The following is a 21,171-nucleotide window of genomic DNA, read 5'->3' on the forward strand; positions in this document are numbered from 1 at the left end:
TCTTGGCTATTGGCTATTCTGAATAATTCTGTAATGAACATGGGGTGCAGATATCTTTGAGAGAGTGATTTCATTTCCTTCAGGTATATACCCAGAGGTGACATTGCTGGATCATGAGGAATTCTATTTTTAAAAAAATTTTTTAGGAACCTCCATAATGTTTTCCATAGTGGCCACACCATTTTATATTCGCCTCAACATTGCACAAGCGTTCCTTTTTCTCCCCATCTTCGCCAGCACTTATCTCTTGGCTTTGTGGAAACAGTTATTCTAATAGGTGAGGTGATGCCTCACTGTGGTTTTAATTTGCATTTCCCTGATGATTGCTGATGCTGAGCACCTTTTTGTCTACTTCTTGGCCATTTGAGTTACTTCTTTGGAAAAATGTCTATTTAGGTCTTTTACCCATTTTAAAAGTAGGAGTTAGATGCCTTCTTGCTATTGTGTCACATGAGTTCCTTGCGTATTTTAGATATTAACTCCTTATCAGATGTGTGGTTTGCAAATACTTTCTCTCATTCAGTAGATTTCCCTTTCATTCCACTGCTGATTTCTTTTGCTATGTAGAATATTTTTAGCTTGATGTAGTTCCCCCTATTTCTTTTTGCTTTTGCTCTTATATCAAAAAGTCATTACCAGTATTTTTTCTTAAAGGATTTCTTAGTAGAATAATGCCTACTCCTTATTGCGAAATTGCCTCTTCTGAGTTATATTTTATCATTTTAATAGTATCTCAGAACCAAAAATGTTGTTCTTTTTCTGATAAGATTCTCTTTTAATTGACCAATTGTGTTATTAAAAAAAATTTTTTTAATACACAAATTTAAAGAGTCAAATAGTTCAGTTGGGCTTATTATACTCCCTTCCCAAAATAGCAGTCCTCAGTACTTCCAGCATATTTTTCTTACTTCAAAAATTATCTTCTTTTTTATTTGATTGCTTGATACATATGTTCATAATATTCAGTAAGAAGCTTGACTGTTCAGCCTTGGTTTTCACACTATGGCAGATAAGGATTTGGTATTCTCCTGCAGGCTCTACCCACTCCATCACACACGTGCCTCCTTCCCAAAACTTTATCTTCACAATATAATTAATATCATAACTTTGATTAGATCAATGTTCATCACATATTGTTATATCTATGTTTGTTAGTGCAACTTTGATTATATTATTATTTCTATATTACATGCTAGTTTTTCATGGAATTGATAATAACCTTATTATCTGTTCTCTTTTGCTTGGTTTTCTACGTTATTTGCCAACCCCAAGATTCTTTAAAAAGTTGTTTAAATCTTTACAGATGCTCAGATACATCAGATTTTCTCTCAGTTCCATCTTCCTGAAGCAGTCTCTCCTGGGGCCATATACTCTGCCCTGCAGGGCACGTTACACTCTCTACTGGGTGCACAGCTGGTTCCTGGGAATGCCTTTCTCCATTATTCTACAGGTTCCCTTTGCGTCTCTCTTATGTTGGATCATCTATGCTCCTCTTACTGGTTTACTACCTCCTTCTGAAGCATAATTTACGTGCTCTTGTAGATTCCAGAAAACAGAATGTGTGGGAGGCAATTTTTTTAAAAAAACTTTACGTGTCTGAAAATGTCCCTATTGTAAGTGATTTTTGTTTTCTCTCTCTTTGGGGAAGCTTGTAAGATCTTGCCTTTATCCTCAGGGTTCTAAATTTCATAATGATGTATCATAATGTAGGTGGACTTGTACCGGATGTTCTGGATATTGTGTGCCCTTTCAGTCTGAAAACTCATGGTCTCTGAAATTTGGGGAAATTTTCTCAAAGTTTTTAACCGACAGTTTTCTTCCTTCTATTTTCTCTGATGTCTTTTTCTGGAGCTTCTGCTACTTGGATATTAGATTGTCTCTTTTATTTCTGAGGAGATTTCAGCTTTATATTCCATCTCACTCCTATTATTGGATTTTTCTTTCCTTCTCTCGTGTTTTTTTAATTCTCTACTGCAATAAATTCTCTGAACTTTCATTATGTATCTGTTTGGTGTGTTTTGAAGTTTTTTCTCCTAGGATGTTCACTGTCCTCCAAGTTGCTTGCTTCTTTTTGGTTTTGTCTCTCTGTTTTGCATTAGGGGCTTTCTAAAGATGCTTGAAGGTCCTTGATTTGTCTGTAGGCATGTGGGGGTAGGGGACTAAAATGTAATTGGAGCACTGAGTGAGTGCATAGGCCTTGTCATCTGTAAGTTTCATCATAGACAAATCATAGGAAACCTCCAATTTCAGTATCCTTGGTTGTCTCTCTTGGGCTTGTCAGGTTTCTTCATTTTCCTGCCTGGAGGTAAAAACTTGGTTGTCAAATAAGGGGAAATGACTGGTGGTAATGGTCAAGAATCTGCCTGCCAAAGCAGGAAATGCAAGAGACACAGGTTCGATCCCTGAGTCAGGAAGATCCCCTGGAGTAGGAGATTGCAACCCATTCCAGTATTCTTGCCTGGAAAATTCCATGGACAGAGGAGCTTGGTGGCCTACAGTCCATGGGGCTGCAGAGAGTCAGACGCGACTGAGTTACTAAGCACAGCACACACCTAAGGCTGGTGGTCTCAGCATCTGATATGCATTTGTTCATTTAATCCCATTCATTTGCTTCAACTATGCCATTCTACCTTCAAAGACCCTCTCTTTTATTCTCTGGAAGATAAACCTCCAGTTATTTGCTGGTATGTATTGGCGGGGCTGGGGGGTGGGGAGACAGGTGGCCCAGGTGTGAGGAGCAAGGGTGGCCACCCAGGGATCTGAGCCCTTCTGAGTCATCCGACCCATCCTGCTTAGTTTAGCACCTCTACTCACAGCCTTTTGGGAGGATCTGGGGGATAAAATGAGGTGAATCTTGTCTTTCTCCCAGCTGACTTAGGATTCAGAGCTGCCATGTCATTTTCCTCTTTTACCACCTGCATTCTGCCTTCCAGTATTTTGTGGGTAATTGTCTCCTATTTTATTCTCCTTGTTCTTTTTGGTTTATGCCTTTAAAAAAAAATCCTTTTACTGTCCTTTAATTGGATTTTGGGAGAAAGCAACCTAGTTCCGCTACCCATTTTTTAAATAAGGATTATATGTTTTTTTGCTATCGAGTTGTGTGAGTTCCTTATATATTTTGGATATTAACTCTTTATCAGATATGTATTCAATCTTCCATTTTTACTTGCAAGACTCGCTGTTGCTGTTTATTTACTGAACCTCTCCCCGCACCAAGGAGCTGAAGTTTTTGAAAGAAAGGTTCAACAGCCCATGTTCAACAACACTCCAAAATAGGTTTCACAGATAGAATGACCAGACCACAGCCCTGTGATCCAGAGAGGATTGTTATTCGAAATTTCTCTTTTAAACCTAGGATATTCAAAATCTAGGATATTTCACTCTTTTCCCATACCTTCTTTCCTCTTCTCGTATCTCCTCCTCCCCATCCGCCAACTTATGCCAGCTCTCATTGTGTTGTCCAGTCCAAATTGAAGTTCTTCAGTGGAGCAACTGTGGGGGAAGCGTCAGGTTGCAGAGAATGAGGCAGGTGTGGGAAAGCAGGAAAATTAGGGATGAAGACTCAGTACAGCATGTCATGTCAGATCCATGTCAGGCTTTGGTCACGCCTGCTGGGATTGTCTCTACCTTCCTCTTAGTGGCCTGGGATCATGGCAGCCATTCGTTTTTACAGCTGTGGTTTTTCTTCAAGCCCAGGAGAAGCTATGCATATCATCAGATTGTCTCCAGCATCACTGGATTTGGTTCTCTTTAAAGAGGAGCCTGCCTTCAGCTTCTTAGTCAGCTGTGGAGAAAGTGATCTCAAGAGTAGCCACTCTTTGCAGAACCAGTATCAAACTTACAAGTAAGTTTGAGACAATGGCTGCCTCTGTAAAGGGTTTCCAGCAGCGTGCCCTTCTGTATTCCTTCTTCAGATATCTCCTCTATTGATTTCCAAACTTGATAGCATATCTTGTTTATTCAAACTTGAGACATGTTCATTTTGTCCTAAGTTTAAGTTTTTGTTTCCTATTTAAAATTTTGATTTTTATCAGAAATGTACTTCTTTCTATCTAAACTGTCAGTTGCAGAGGGTAATAAATAATGACCCCTCCAATCTTCCAAAGTTCAGATTCAGTTCAGGTCAGTTCAGTCGCTCAGTTGTGTCCGACTCTTTGTGACCCCATGAAGCTCAGCACACCAGGCCTCCCTATCCATCACCAACTCCCAGAGTTCACCCAAACTCTTGTGCATCGAGTCGGTGATGCCATCCAGCCATCTCATCCTCTGTTATCCCCTTCTCCTCTTGCCCCCAATCCCTCCCAGCATCAGGGTCTTTTCCAGTGAGTCAGTTCTTCGCATGAGGTGGCCAAAGTATTGGAGTTTCAGCCTCAGCATCAGTCCTTATAATGAGCACCCAGAACTGGTCTCCTTTAGGATGGACTGGTTGGATCTCCTTGCACTCCAAGGGACTCTCAAGAGTCTTCTCCAACACCACAGTTCAAAAGCATCAATTCTTTGGCGCTCAGCTTTCTTCACAGTCCAACTCTTGCATCCATACAGGACTACTGGAAAAACCATAGCCTTGACTAGACAGAGCTTTGTTGGCAAAGTAATATCAGATTAGTTGAGATTTTAAAAATCCAAGTACATGGAGAGCAAAATCCAATCTTTATTACTGATTTTTACTGGTAAAGCACTTTGAAAAACGTCATTAAAAGTCTGCTGGTCAATGTAGGCCTGTTAATATTTCTACTCTGAATTTGACTTTATCCACCAATTGACCAAACTGGACGACAACAGGCCATTCTATGAGTGTTTAACCCTCAGCAACTTAAAATAAGAAAGAGAAGACTAGCTCCTCAAAAGGAGTTAGCAAGGGGCCGAAAGAGAGGTTGGGAGTGTTACTGTAGCGGTAGCTCCCACTATGGAAACATGAAGAGTGAAGCACTGTGTTCCATAATGTGAGGTGATACTAGATTCCCTAAAGATAACCCCACTAATTTATAACACATGCTCAGGAAAAAAATATTACATTAAGTCAGGTTGAATGATACTTTTAGATTTCAGTAACATTAAGATCATTTCCTCATCTTACAAGAAAAAAAGAAGCATAATGTTATAAGTTATCAATCATTTGTTCCTTTGGTAAGAGCCTTCGCTATGGTTTGGACTAAGTGGAGGGGGTACACTTTTGGCTGTGGTAGGGAGCTCCAGCTACAAATTCCAACCCTGTTACAAACTAGCTGGGAGTCCTTGGCTTGCCTGAACCTCTCAAGCTCTGTTTTTCATCTGCTTGATGAGGAAAGGGGACTACCCCAATATATTAACAGATAAAAAGGATGAGAGACAAGACCTGAACTTCCATAAATAAGTAGTTTCAGGGTTGGTGCTAAAACCCATATACTTTCCTTCCTAGTCTTTCTTTTTCTTTTTTGCTATATCCACTTTAGAGTGACCTGAATCGAATTTAGACAAAGTAGTTTGGAAGCACAGAAATGGTCATTTATTCATTCATTCAACATAGCATCTTCTTTTTTATGCCAAGTACTGTGCTGGCAATATGGATAAGATATGTTCTTGACTCCTTAGTAGCATACAACCTCTGTCCTTATGTGTTTGTAGCTATTAGTGACCACCTCAACCCTTTATTTATAGCCTCACTTGAAGGGCTTCAAACTGATCCATGGAAGAGATCCAAATTTTCTTGGCTATGCTGAATCTATCATCTCTCTATTGCTGAGACCTAGAATAATGCCCCACCTCCAAGAATTAGCTCATCTCAACTTAGCACACAAGCTCTTCAAGTGCCTAAAGAGAAAAAATACAGAGTAAAGTCCAGGACCATGCATTGGCCTCATTATGTTTTTCTCTTTCTCTTTGTAGGCTACTCAAGTTGGCATTACTACATCACCATGCCAATGCCAGCTTCCACCTTCACGATTGCAGTGGGATCCTGGACAGAAATGAAGCCGGAGATCTGCTCATCAAATGATCTGGCAACAGAGAGATCCTTCTCACCTTCTGAAGCTGATTTCAGGTTTGTACTTGGGAACTTGCTGAAAAACAAACACTTGAGGGAGCAGTATGATGCATTTATTCCAAGCACTGGGAATGTGAGTCATTCCTGCTGAGAAACTAAACCAAAATATGATTAATCAAAGCAGGAAAAACCCTACTGGGAGCAAAAGAGAGTTGAGAGGCAGAAATGTGGGCATAGTGTTTATGCAGAAAGAAAGAGAACTATATATGAGATCCTCTGGATAGTCAGGTGAAATATTTTTATGTGTTTCATTAAGTCAACAGAATCGTCAGATTCAATACTTTATCTCCTTCTACATCTTCTAACTTTGGTTTTCAGTACTTATTTTTTCAAAAGCACAACTGAATGGAAAGAAGGTGCTTGTCTGATGGATTACTTTGTGGGCCACTTTGCTGTTTTGATTCCTTGCCTGTTATCAGCCATGCGCTTGTGGGGGCTGCCCTCCCTCAGTCGGGAGAGTCAGCCTCCTTGGAGCTCAGGACACGAGGAAGCTGTCAGAAGGCTATGAGAGGTTATGAGAATCTTGCTAGGTCAGGGCTCTGTTAACTTCAGTAGCAATTTCTTCTTTTTCAGGATGGATCAGAGAAAATCAAAGCTTTTAAAAATTAGTGTGGGCCTTTGGATATTCACTTGTAGCCTCCTCCCTGGGCTTTCAGCTATATCTAGTTTTCAGAGCCAAAAGGAAGGAGAATGCACATAAGAGGCACAGAAGTGTGCTTGCTCATTATACATTGTTGCATCATGCTTTGTTCCAGGGTGACCTTGACACCCACCTCAGTTTAATCTTTTCTTCCTATTGACACAAATTCACTAAGTCAGTACCTTTCAGCGAAGAGCAATGATACAGATGCTCATTTCATCCTTGAAAACCAACTAAGATATGCTCTTAGTGAAATTCCTCTTGTTTGGGTTTTATTTTGCTATGTTACTTTCATTCTTACCACAGGGACAGTAGTAGTTGGTACCCTTAGGAGATAAAGCCACTGAGGCCTCTATTAACATAGGCATGTCTTATTGTCCACATTTGCTTTTTTGGAGGAAGGGAAGAAATTTCTACTTCCTGCTCAGTAACTTGTCTGTCAGGACTGTCTGCCCTGAGCTCTATGGAGGATCCTAGATTGTTTATTGGGTTTTATGTATGTACTCTTCAGGGAAGAACATTGTGAATGGAAATGACATGTCTTATTCTCACATGGGAACATTTAATCGCCTGTGCTGCCCTCTGGTCCTCTCTTCCTCTGTTACTGAGATCACAGAGTAGGCCTTACTCTGCAGTTTCATGAAGCCCAGATTTCTGAGCAAGGAGGACAGGTGCCCTGGAGAATTACTTGGATTTATAGCACACTTGGTATGACTGACAAATAACCTTTTTTTCCATTAAGCACTGAAACTTCGGGGTTATTTGTTACTGCAGCATATCTTAGCCTATCCTGAACTGATACAGAAGCTACTGGGTGTTGCAGTCAGAGAAGGTCTTGATCTAAATGTCATCTCAGTTAGTCCTGAGGATAAGCCTATTAGACTGATAGGCTTTATTATCTCCTTTTTTTACATAAAGATACAGAAGCTTCAGACAGCAACTTCATGTCCATATCCTTATTGAGTTACAACACATGGATTCACATCTCAGCTTGACCCCCTAGAGAGGTGATTCAGAACCTTGCCTGGGGACTTTTAAAGGCTACATGTAACATCCACACCTCACCTGGAGTCTGATCTACCTTCCCACTGTTATTGATTGGAATCTGTCATGTTAGAACAGAAAACAGAAGTTGAGAGCATTGCCTTTGAAGCTGAAGGAGCCATTTCTATTGGTTATGTCTCTTTGGGCAGGCCATACTTCCCTTCTCTGTAGAAGAAAGTCTTTGTTCAGGGTTCTCAGATTCTTTGTGGTGAAGAAGCACTGTGCTCTTCATCTACACCCTCAGGGCTCATTGACTCTTAGGGGAGGTGTGCATCAGGAAATGTGTGCCTTAGGAAACGAGGAGAAAGCACAGATAGAACTTTGTTACTTTGTCCTTCTAGCCATATTCCCAGAGACACACAGGAGGAGAGCGGGCAGCGGTCATTGCAGAAGTAGCTGCAATGGCTTTTCATTCTTCTTACATCTATAGCTGTGATGGGAGCAGGATATGGACAGACCAAGTGGAGATTCTGGAAAGAGATGATATCTGAAATTCCTCCTGGGGTTTAGGGGAAGGGGTAATTTTGATTCCTCTTTTGTCCTCCTGTGTTTAGAACCAATTGAGAAACAGACAGAAGGAAAGCAAAATAAAGCCTTTATTGTTGACAGAAGCTGGACTGAGGGGGTGCTCGGATGCATAGTCTCAGTGGACATTCTAATACTTCGTTTCCAAATTGGACAAATATACGCACCCACCCAGTTATCCACCCAGGTGGACCTCTGCCAGCCTCCACAAGACAGATGCACACAGATTGCCTAACAGCCAAAAAGTAACCACTCTGTGGGCAAGCAGATTGAAAAGGAGAAAGCCCAAAGAGGCACGCCAACCCCATCAGCTGTGGAGAGAGGTCAGAGTTGCCACTCTGGGGAAGCACGTCCTTGTATGGAAACACAGGCCCGTGGAATGGAGTCCCTCCCACACTCCCTCTGTGTCCGACATGCTATGACTAAGTTTTCCCTCCATTTATCACTGTGCCTGTCCATCAGAAATATACTGCTGATAAAATAATAGCTTTCATTTGCTTAATCCTTCCCTGGCTGCGTGCTCCATGTATGCTGTCTTTAGTCATCAAAGGGTGGCTTTGTGTTTTTATCCATTAAATCTTTGGCTCCATGCTAAGTTTGCCAGCAAAGGTGCTCTAAAGTGCCAACTACAGTGGTGTTTTTGGTTATATTCACATCTGGTCCCCTTGCCTCCCTCAGCATCTCTGCCCCACCCCCCGCCCCACCCTACCCTTTCTATTTCAAACCTCCCCAAGACCACCAGTTCAACTCATGTAAATGTAACTTTTACAGGGACTTTATACACCACAGGCTTGCATTTGCTTGAAGTTTCATCTGCGTCTCAGAAACTTAGCCAAAGTATTGGTCACTGAACTTTTGATCACTGTTCATGTGGCCTAAATTATGTGAGGAATGTTCCCTCTTCCAACTCCAGCTCCATGCATGCTCTAGCCTATTCTAGGTGAGCAAATGCATTAGTTAAAAGGCACTTAGGTAAACTTCTGAAAGTTTATCAATTTTATTTGGCTGCAGTATAACCTTCTCCAGCCACAGGGGAATTTTTGTTATGTTTAACCTCTCAAGGCCTTTGTTAAAATATTGTCTTCACTTGGGGGCCATTCAGTTTAAGCACAACATGGAAACTTGGATAAAGTCCAGAGGACTCAACAAAAATAATTAAATGCGAGGAAGGCAGGCAACACGAAGAAGAAAAGGCATTGAGGTTGTTCATCCTAGAGAAGGGACAACTTGGTGCAGGAAGAGGTCTTCTTTAGAGCTGCAAAGGTGATGAAAATTCCCTTGTGGACGATCTGTTTCTATCTCTCTTGAGAGTCTGGAAAAGAAGGAATTACATATATATATATATATAGGCTTTCCCTAGTAGCTCAGACGGTAAAGAATCTGCCTTCAATGCAGGAGATCTGGGTTCGATTCCTGGGTCAGGAAGATCTCCTGGAGAAGGAAATGGCAACCCCTCCAGTATCCTTGCCTGAAAAATTCCATGGACAGAGGAGCCTGGCAGGGTACAGTCCATGGGGTCACAAAAGAGTCGGACACGACTGAGCAGGTCACACACACACACACACACACACACACACACACACATATAATATGTATAATATATAATATATTTATAATATGTACAATATAAACATATATAAGTCATAGGAAAAATGCCAGTTTCCATTACATCCTTCACTGTGAGCAAACCTTTTCATATCTTCCTGCCTTGGTTTGATTTCTCCAGCCCTTGCTCTCTCAAGATATTTCGGCTTTCTGTCTCTTACTGTACACATCTCAGTTTTCTCTGCAGTGCACTAAATACCCTGAGAAAAAGCATCCAGCTTCCAGACACTCCTACATTGCAGTTTACATTAACATCACTGTCGACAATTCACTGGGGGCTGGTGGTGGCATTTTGAACACTTGTGATTTTTATGGTAAGCAAGCATCTAAGCTGTTTGCTATAATATGTTAATAAATTGTGTAACCTATGTCACTGTAACTTTCAGAATTAAAATTTTTTTTTCTCCCAAGAAAACTGTAAGCTCCTCAAAGATAGGGTTGGAAATTTATTCATGTGTGTACATAGCAGCATCCTTTGAGGTGCCTTGAATAGAGCAAAGATACTGGAAATATTTACTAAGTTGTCAGGTTGAACTGAGGAAGGGGCTTGTGAGCAGTAAAGGATATGCTTTCCAGGGGAGACTTTTCTAGCAATCCCTTTGAACCTGTGGTAGGAAAACATTTGTGTCAAGTGGTTCTAGTACAGCACCTTCTTGAAATAAGAGATTAGGCTAAAGAAGAGCTTCTTGACAGTTTTCACCTTTGTGATTATGAGTAAAACATGGTCATTCTTACTCTTTGGAAAGACCTCTTATAAAATAATTTTAGCCTAGCAATTGTGTGAGAGGGAACCAGTGATTAGCTTCCCATCATTTACCAGTCTAACATATATTTCACCAGTTCTTCCTGCTCCTGGCAACATTAATGGGCACTAGTACTATCAATACAAGGAAGAGTAGGAAGCCAGAGAACCACAGACCAGCTGAGCTCAGCTTTGAGAAAAATCCAGGATCCTAATTTATTCAAGAAGAATCATGAAGTATGTGGAGCAGGAGGGTCAGCAGAGAGGAGCTTATGATGACTCAGTGTGATGAAAAGAGTAGTTCTTACCCTTCAGGATGCTGTGTGCATTAGTTGGGATAATGCATATAAAGTGTTCAGAACAGTGCTTGGCACCTAGTGAATGTTCAGTAGCAGTTGCAGTAGGACTTATTATTGCTTATTATTCTTACTTAGTATTATAGATTATTTATTAATTAACCATCAGGCATTATTAATAATATGTACTATTAAAATATTTACTCTGATAAAAGTCTGGACACAATGAACTGGTATTTGCAAATGCTTGATTTGTTGGTGATATTGAGAATGTATTGGAGCAGGCACATACACGGAGACTAATAACTGAAGGTTAGTGTGAAAGGAAGATATGGCATCTTGGGTTAATATTGCTTCTGTGGGAGACTATTCATGACCTTATAAAAGTACAATATTACTTCATCATTTCAGGAACATGGCTGATGCGTGAAAGGGGCTCCTTTGGTGGGTTGTCATGGAATCGCAGTGCCAGAAGAAATCTTAGAAACTGTTTTCGATTTTCTGTTTGCTTTTAATTAAAGCATAATTAACATACAACAAAGTGCACAGATTCTAAGTATTTGGCCTGATGAGCTTTTGACGATTGTATGTGCCCTAAACCAGACAGAGAACTTCTATCAACCCCCTGAGTTCCCTCACATCCCCTTCCAATCAACTCCTCCCCTCCCCCAGCAGCCACTTGTGTGAGAGAGTGTTAGAGATTAGGAAAAAGAGGCCCCAGACACTGAGCTGCCTGACTCAGGTCAGTTAGCCAGCCTGAGACCAGCCTCTGAAGCCTCGGTCTCCTGAGCCGCCCCCGCCCCTCAGCAGGAACACATGTGTGGCTCCCCTGATGCCGTTTCCATTTTTATTGGGAGTCTTATGGTCTCACTTAGTTTGATTATAGCTAGATTGCCTTAAAGTCCTGCACATTCTCTCAGGCTTTGATTATGAAGAACAGTGGTAATTCACACAACTGGAATGACCTTCATTACCTTGGCTAGTGTCATTCCTGTCCAGAGAAAATTTAACTCACCCCTTTTATCTTTCTAACAAAGTAGCTTTTTGGGGTGTACCTTTGGCTACCCCAGACTATTCTCTAACTTTTGATTGAATTGATGTACCGACACAGTATTTGTTATTAGGTGGACAATTGCAGCCTTTTCAGTTAGATGTTTGCCAGAAGGCATTTCTACTCACTCTCTCTGTAAAGCAAGATTATTAATCCAGAGACTTTGACTAATGTTCAATGACAGTAATGAAGTTCTTCCTGTCACTTTATCCTCTCAGAAGTTTTTATGGGTCTCCACCCACTTCTCTTACCCTAACCTGTGGTAAAATGTCATTGGTGCAGGAAGCTGTGTTCTGTGTCCCAGGCTGGCGGAGGGTGAGGCTTATCTCCATGGCGATGTGGATCTTCTTGGGCAGTGCTAGCCTCGGATGGGTGAACGGCACTTTAAGCACGTAGAAAGGAGTTATTGGTGTAGTCTGTCTATATTGGGATGTGCCAGCATTTTAAGGTGTTTCAATATTCATTATGAAGAAGTACCTACAGTTAGAATTATAATTTGCAGTTTCAAATTAGAGGGACTTCCCATTCTGTTTGAATAAAGGCTGTGTTAGCAGGTGAAAAGATAGTTTCCTTTGATGTTGGGTCTTTGGGTAGATATGTTCTCTTGAGGCCTCTGAGTCAGGTTCTAGGAATTCTTTTCCGGCTCCACCTTTGCTGCAGTGGTCAGATGGTGTGGGCTGGGCTCTGATCTGTTTCCTTAAAAGATTGATTCAGTTAAATTTGTATTGAAAGTGGATTGGGGAAATTGTTGTATCAAAGTGCTTCTGTATTCCTTAACAGCAAAACTTTTGAGGGCCTTCATAAAGAACAGTTATTGTAGGTTACTTTTCAGTGAAATGGATTATATTCTTTTGAAAAGCTTGAAACGGCATTGTGATTTGTTTCACAGGATCCATCACCAAGTCTGCATCTTTCATTCTAGGACATTTCAGAGTGGGATCTTTAACTTGGTTGCACTGTTTCTTCGTTTCTAAGTTGCAAATTATTCTGAACTGGAGAAGATTTTTCCCACAGTGACATTTGACAAGCACGTTTCTAAGGATAGGAATTGCTTTTTTATTTTGCTAGGGGATTGTTTTGTTGTTTTGAATCTTAGAGATTCTCCCTGTTTATTCTAAAACAAGATTTTACTACTTCCACTTAGCTTAGATTGAAGATAATCAATTCAGCACTTTGATAAGTGTTTTGATCTGTAATTTTTTCACCACTCTATAGAAATAAACAAGACAAGAACTCAAATGAACTATTTTGCTTAAGAGTCCATTAGAACCACTGTCTCCTGGAAGTTGTCTATGTCTGTGTAAGTACCTCATCTCCATGGAAAGAGGAATAAACCTAATTTACCATAAAATGTATCTATTTATCTCGTGTTGCTCCCAGGTATGTTGGCGTTTGTGGTCACATGGAATATCCCTGCCGCTTCCAGAATGCTTCTGCCACCACCCAGAAGATCATTCCTCATCGGGTCTTTGCTCCAGCGTGCCTGAAGAGGGTCTGCCAGGAGACCCTTCTGCCGCTAATCCCTCCTTGCCTCTCTGCAGCACACTCTGTCCTGGGAACACACCCATTCTCCAGGCTGGATATACTCATTGTCCCTGCCAACTTTTCAAGTCTAGGGATGGCCAGGTATGTTATTCTGTTGTGGTGCCTGGAGAACATGCTTTGGAATTTTTTTTTTTCTTCTTCTAAATTTTGGCACGAGTGGCACGCAGGATCTTAGTTCTCAGACCAGGGATTGAACCCACACCCCTGGCAGTGGAAGCACAGTCTTAACTGCTGGACCACCAGGGAGATTCCTGGAAATTCTTTGACTATTTCTTGCTTTCTCTGAGCTGTCAGAGCAGTCATTTGATAGATTGGAAGGGCCATCTCATTGCTGCCTTGAGGGACAGTGTGTGTACACTCCACCATGCATGAGCCTTTGCATGTCATGGGCTCAATTCCGTTGCCTTGAAAATAACAACTCACATTGTTGCTGTGATTGAGAACACATTGTGCTCCCAGAGTGGCGTATGTTGGATCGTGGCTAATCAGTGGCTAGTTAGCTTAGGCGGTAAGAGCGTAATGCTAATGAGCCCAAGGTCATAGCTCTAGGCAGAGTCAACACAACTTGGTTCTAGGGCACAGGCTGCCGCGTAATCCTGTCCAGCTGTCTCATCCATTCTCACCACTGGTCACAAGGGCAACAACTTGAGAGCCCCTGTGTCAGAGAGACTGTGGATGGATCAGTGTAAATCTATCACCACTGCTAGAAAAACAGCTCAGAGCAGATGGCTTACTAGGGGAGGTTCAAGGGGGTCACTTGTCTTGCTACTATTTTTTAATATAATAAATATACTGTATTATCCTTATTGTCATCCCAATTTAGTTCATATGGAAAATCAAGACCTGCAAGTTGAACCTTTCCCTGTGTGTAATTTATGCCTAAAATCCATTCATTAATGCTGTTGTTCATTCAGTCATAGGGAGCTGTGTTTTACTCAGCATTTTACTTGGTTATGTACTCAGGCTTTTCTTGGTTATATTTCCGTTTGAAAATCTTAATCATTAACAAGTGAATATGCTTGACTAAGGATGGGAAAAATAAGCTCATCAAAACATGTGACTTTAAGTTTTTCCCTATTAGTCAAGGAAATTCCTGCTGCCAATTAATTTCCATGCTTTTGAACAGCTGTCATTTGTGGTGTTTTCCCTGAAAGCTGCACACATTCTTAGTAAAACCCATCAGTAGAGAAGTACTGACCAGAACATTTGCCTTTGATCTGTGCTACACATGTACACTTTTAAAAAGCTAGCTGGCTAGTCTTAATCCTTGAGGAGGTCTGAGAAGGTCATTTAGACTGATTTTTATCCTGTATTCATGAAGATAATGGGAATGTAAAAACTAGGATAATTATGTATATTTGGTTATGTGCCTCATGTAATTGTCTCAGCTGTCTATATATAGAATTTGTCTTAACAAGGGGGCTTCCTTGGTCCCTTTGAAGAGTCTGCTGGACTTAATTTGAGTGGAATTATTGGCAAAGGAAGGGTTGTTCATTAAATGTTTCTTATTTGTACACAGTTTTGAGGGACTGCATTTATTTGGAAGTTTTTAGCACTTTATGAGAGTTGCAGTTTTTCAGGGCATGTTTGCTAACAGTTCCAAGTTCTGACCTGAGGGAACTAGAGGCCAAGTAGTTTTCATACAGAGAAACTTATTTTCTGCAACTCCTTCCTGACATCAGTCTGCCAAAACCAGAATTTGTTGACCTGTAGGCCAATCTATAAAGCTTTTCTTTTTAAGTTTGCCTGCCCAGGCAGGTAGGCTGTATGTTTGCTGCTTTTTGCAATATTAAATTGATTTAAACATGCTTAAATCTGTTTCTTTAAAGTAATAAGCCTAAGTATCCTATGGCCAAATGGTACTGGGTACAAATGTCAAAAGCTGTGATGGTGATAATAACTGAGTAGGAACAAGACTGCTTTTATGCTCAAAAACAGGAGAACCGTACATTTAAAAATTTGTGGTTGGTTGTCAAATATCATTTTTTTCCTTCTTTTTAGACTGTGGAAATAGTCTGCCCTGGTCTAGATGTTTTCCTGGGCTTAGTTACCACTCCCTGTATTTGAACAGTGGAGGGGGGATTGTGGTGTCTTACACTGCCAGTTGGGGGTGGGGAGACACTGTTTTTCCTGACTCTGACCTAAATTGATTCCACTTGCTTGGCTTAACTCTCTTGGGATCCCAACACCTTGAGCCACATGTGACTGAGTAGGGTTTATGACTCAGCTGGCTCCTGGGGCCCCATTGCCTTATTTATGGTCAAGGCTTTGCTTGGGGCTGTGTAAAACAAACTGGAACAAAAATGACAGTCTTGCAGGTCAATTCTGTACCCTAAATAGGAGTAGAGAAATCTCAAGTCTCGTAGGAGCCATTCAAAAAGACATCTCCACTGAAATTTGCCGTTGTTCTATTAGTTGTAATACACTGGAGATCAAAGGATTTCTTGGTAAATTAAATGGTTCTTTCCTGAGTCCACACTTTATAAACATGTATGCAAGATCATAAATTCCATACCTCTGGACTTCTTTAGTGACTTGGTCTTAATCTGAATGAATAACATTTTATACTAATTTCATATTCTTTTTTGCTAGATGACTTTAAACAGTCCCATATGAACTAAAATGAATAAATTATTAATAACCATTTTAAAGAGCATTTAAAACTTTTGGATGATACCCATAATGATTTCACTGTATTTTATATATTACATATCATAATTTGTATGAATAAATTTTCCTCTCTGAGTCTGTTTTTGAGCCTGATTTTGGTATTTCAGTATGGATAAAAAAAAATACATTTGTATTATTTAAATGTATGATAATGACAAGTCAATTTATAAGGAAGTAAATAATACACAACATTTTAGAATTTGGAGTGCTTTTCAAACATAGCAGTAAAACTAGAACATTTATCAGTACTGCACTTCATGATTTTTATTACTGTTTAATATAATAGGACCTGTAACATAGTAACTCCTCCCCCTTTTCTGAATCACTATTCCAGAGGAGATATTCCGGTTTTGACAAAAATGACTAGTTTGCCTTTAAGACACTATTGACAGTCTTATTCCCATTCTTTTCTCGTTTAGGAAGTGTGGGCTTGCTGTTTTTGTTTCATTTTACTTTTGCTTTCCTATGAAGGCTGAATCTGCCATATAAGGAGCCCTGGAGTGTACCTTTCTTGGGTTGAGTAATATGGTGTCTACGTGAAGATAAGAATGCATTTTAAATGAGTCTCTAATGTATAGAACAACTCTCTTCTTGTTGGTATAATTAGCATTCTGCCATTTTCATTGTGCCTTGTGTTTTCTCAGATGTCTCAGCTGGGTATTGACTAGTAAGCCTAATTTCCTAGGAATTGAGAAATACATGAAAGGAACTCGTCATCCTGCTTACACTCTTTGTTATAATAATAATAATGTTAATGGAATAATATCCTGGAATCAGATTTATGACAGTTGCCTCAAAATTAACACCTCTGTCTTACCTCTGTGTATGTTTGTAATAAATGCTTAGCTTCACCATTTGTCTTTCAGCAGTTCACAATTACATGTCACAGGTTGTAATTAGGTTGGCAGAACTACCTTGCTAACACCCAAATACGTTCTTTTTTTTTTTCCCCTCCTCTGTTTGGTTTTGAAGGATCTTCTGCTTATCATTTCAGAGTGGTTTTATGTTTGGAGCATCACATGAAAGAGCCATCTCCTAGAGGCTGTACTTCCCCACTCCACCACCCACATGTAGACCATTCACCCCCGGTTTCTCTTGAAATATTGGAAAAAAAAAAAGGAAGCAGAGTGATTGATGATAGGTGACAAATTCTGCTTTGACCTTTTCCCCACTGGTTCTGTACCAGATAGTCTTGTTCATGACTTTATTTGCTTGTTTATTCATTTATTCATTCTTAAAGTTCTATGAAGCACATACTGTGTGCCAGGGAGGATTTAAGATGCTGAGTCTACTGGCATGAAAAAGGTTGATGAGATCTCCATCATCATGGGAGTTGCATTCTAGTCAGGGGAGAAAATAGTATGCATAAAAACAAATAATTAAGATGTGTACTGTGCAAGAGGACGGGGACATATGTATACCTCTGGCTGATTCGTGTTGATGTTTGGCAGAAACAAACACAATTCTGTAAAGTGATTATCCTTCAATTAAAAAACAAATACATTAAAAAGATTTTTTTTAAGTTGAAAGAAATTGAAGACAATACAAATAAATGAAAACACATTTTTTTTAAGTTGTGTATTATGAAGAAAATAAATCCAAGTACGTGATAGAATAACTGGGGACCAGAAGCATTGTTAGAGTGAGGAGGCAGAAGCTTCTTTAAAGAGGGAAACTGAAGAATGGTAAGGAGCCAGCCGTGTGATAATCTGGTGGAAAAGCAACTCAGACTGAGGAAGGTTCAAGTCCGAAGGCCCCACGCTGGGACGTTGTAGTGGGCTGGAGGAGCAGAAAGAAGGCCAGTGTGGCTAGCATGGCTTCCCTTAGACATACTTTGGGCCCCAGGAAACGCCAGAGTCCGGAAGGGCTTCGGTCGCCTGAGCCACCTGCAACCCGCGTGAGGAAAGTGAGGAAGAGCCACTAAGGAAGGGCGGAGCTTGAGCAGAGATCGCTGGTTCCAGGCAGTCCTGTATACAGGGAGAGAGTTGCCAGGGAGGCCACATCTTTTCTGGGGACCAGTGGTGCTATGGTGGCTCATGACCAACCGCTTGGAACCAGACTTGGTTTAGTACCTGCTGTTCTTGAGCAGAATTCTCCGCAGAGAAGGCATCAGAGCACTCGGAGCCCAGAGTGGCAACTCGCCCCAGCGGCTGCTTGCTGATTCCTTGCAAGCTCTATTTTGATGAAACAGGTTACAGGGAGGGAGGCACTATTTACATGTTTTCTCAGCCTAATTTTTAAGGTTTTCAAAGACTGGACAAAAATAGGACTGATAAGTAAAGAGCACAGAGAAATAATGATCAATTACTGAACTATCCTCAGTGCACTTCACAGTAGAGAAAAATGATAAAGCTCCCTATTACACGTGGCTTATTCTTAAAAGATTTGATTGTGCAATAAAAGGCTTCTGAATGCTTGTACTAGTTCCTGACTGTTGCATACCCAATTTTCTTAAGTGCCTCAATTTGCGAATAAACGGTGTGCACATACATGCCCAAGAATGAATGCAACCAGCTCTCCCTCCACCCCCTCCTTCTGGGGTTAGACAGGGTGTTGTCCTGTTTATTCTTATCTCCCAGCCAATGTGTAATAGAAGAAGCAAAACATAACGTGCTGGTACAAAGGGCCTGTTGTTTTCAGCCTTCTAATTGTGCTCCTTTCTATTGGGGAAGGAAGCAGTCATAAATTTTTGTCATTATCTTAAGTAGCAAGGTTTCACAGTTTGGGGAATTTTTCTTTACTTGTTCTTTGTTAGCTTCCAGTTGAATTTTTGAATCCCCTAAACTAAAAACTGCCATACTTTTAAACGACCCTCCGATAAATTTCAGGGACTTGTGACCCTTGATTTCAAGGCCAGGATGCAACTGTAGTGATTCTTTCCATGGGGAACCAGATTTCAAGCCCTAAATTAGCGCACCTTTTGGCTCACCAAGGTTTCCAGCTCATCTGCTCTCTCTGATATGCTGTGGATTTCGGGGTCTATGTGTGGGTTTTAATTCTTTGTTATTGTCATCATTTGTTTCCCAGACTTTAATAAATTCTTAAACTTCTTTCTACATGGATTGTTTTAAAAAATATTTTGAAGGAGCACTTCTTTCCCCCATTTCCCTGTATAACTCTTCTGCTTTTATAAACAAGTGGGTGTGAATGATAGAAAGCAGCTCATACCCTCCTTTCTTCCTATAAAGTTTTCATCCTTTGTTTACTGGCACCCCTGCCGTTCACTGGAGCAATGAACAGAGTGTATCGTGGGTAGCAAGGTCCACAGGTCTATACAAGGGGGGCTCAGTCCCCCTCAAATGCTTTCCCTTTGTCGCTTTCTTTATTTCTCCACTTTGTTTTCTATTTCTACTTTTCTTCTTCCTTTTTTCTATTTTTAATTAATTTATTTTTAAGTGGAGGATAATTGCTTTACAGCATTGTGTTGGTTTCTGCTGTACAACATGAATCAGCCATACACGTGTATACACATGTCCCCTGGGAGGTGAGATGAGATTCTATTTTTCTTCTTGAGAAAATTGTTTGACTTTATTTTACTCCTACCTTACGGAGAAGGGCTTTCCCCTTCTAATGCGTTCTGTTTCTTTCATTTTTCTTTCTTGAAATAGAAATGGGTATTCATAAGACATTGTTCTTCTGGGACTCTGGAAGCCCTTGACTGTGATTATCTGGTTAGTTTTGACGTAATCAGTTTGTAGTGAAAGAGGCAGGAGGGAGAAGGTGTGCGTACGCTCCATTCTTTACAGCGCAGGTACAGGACCATATATGATGTCCTCTAGTCACTTACAGCTGGAAAATCAGAGACAGAGGTAACAGGGCCTTACCCTGGGATGGCTCTCAGAGCCTGGGGCTCAGACTGAGGCAAGACTCATCGGTAACCCTCTCTCTCTCTCTCTCTATATATATATATATATAAATATAAATATAGATATAAATATACTTATAAATATAGGTATTTGCTTCAAGGTCCCCCTATAGAATCACAGTGTCTTGGAGTCTACTTGAAAATCAGCATTCACTATGGGCTTGTTTTGAGGCAGCCTTAGAATCTGGGTACGAGCAAATTCCCGGATCACGTGCATGTGTTGGGGCCAGATTCTCTCTAGAGAGGAACAATAGGCAGAGAGAGCTCACAGCTTTTGGCTTAGCCAGAATCTTCTTCTTGCCATCAAACAGCTGTGCTGCTTGTCAGATCCAGAAGCAGCATTTTATCATCATTATGCCACGATTCCTCACCCTCTGAAAGATTATGCTTAAGTGTTTTGTTTTCTTTGAACTGTCCTCCACACTCATAGACTGACAGTCTTACCTCTGAGAGCACCACGGGGGTCATCCTTCAAGAGAAGTTGTCAGGCCTTTGAAAGGCCTTCCTGAAGCAATCACCCCTCTACCTACATTTGTAATCTTCTCTCTCTATTGATGTCATCATAGGCCCCTAATCTCTTCCAGCCCTTGAGCCTGAAATGGCCAGTCAAGCCCAGCTTTTCCATTTTTCCATTGCAAAGAAAAGGCTCGTACTTTTTTTTTCCCTCCCTTTGGTTATTTCTCTACAGAAGCATCATTACTGAATAGAACATACACTCCTTGGGTGAAAAAGAAGCATGGGATTGAATGTGCAAAGTTGTCTGAGTTGGAATATTCCCAGTCTTGTGTGTTCTCGCTCCTGAAGCCAATCCACGGGGTGGGCACACGCTCCCGGTCTCTGGACTGTGTTGGGCATGTGCTTTGGCATGGAGTGGTGTATGTGTTTCTCTTAAGGCTAGACTCCTTTGGAGGAAAGCACCAACTTGGGAAACAGTTCTCAAGCAAAGCACAGTATATGAATAGTCCTGCTCAAGGGAACATTGCCTATGTCATACTACAGCCATTGTACAGCTGGAACCCACCATGTCCAAGCCCTGTAGGCCTGTTTGCATAAAGCAGGTGAGAGATTTCCTTGTCACTTTACTCCCCACTAAAATATAATTGGAAGAATATCCCAGCTACTTTTTCTTCAAAAGAAGCAGTAACTTTAAAAGGCCAAAGCTGTGA

The 21,171-nt window shown here is 40.8% G+C and overlaps 1 protein-coding gene across 1 annotated transcript in view; it reads left to right on the forward strand.

The window, feature by feature from the left end:
* Positions 1 to 21,171, forward strand: part of AOPEP (aminopeptidase O (putative)) — a 415,716-nt gene that overhangs the window by 107,342 nt on the left and 287,203 nt on the right. Inside the window, exons 4-5 of the mRNA XM_052644727.1 lie at positions 5,866 to 6,019; positions 13,306 to 13,551. Coding sequence (XP_052500687.1) covers positions 5,866 to 6,019; positions 13,306 to 13,551 — 400 coding nt within the window. The remainder of the gene's footprint in view (positions 1 to 5,865; positions 6,020 to 13,305; positions 13,552 to 21,171) is intronic.

Source organism: Budorcas taxicolor, chromosome 8 (assembly GCF_023091745.1).
Source record: "Budorcas taxicolor isolate Tak-1 chromosome 8, Takin1.1, whole genome shotgun sequence".
In the NCBI taxonomy this organism is placed as follows: domain Eukaryota; kingdom Metazoa; phylum Chordata; class Mammalia; order Artiodactyla; family Bovidae; genus Budorcas; species Budorcas taxicolor.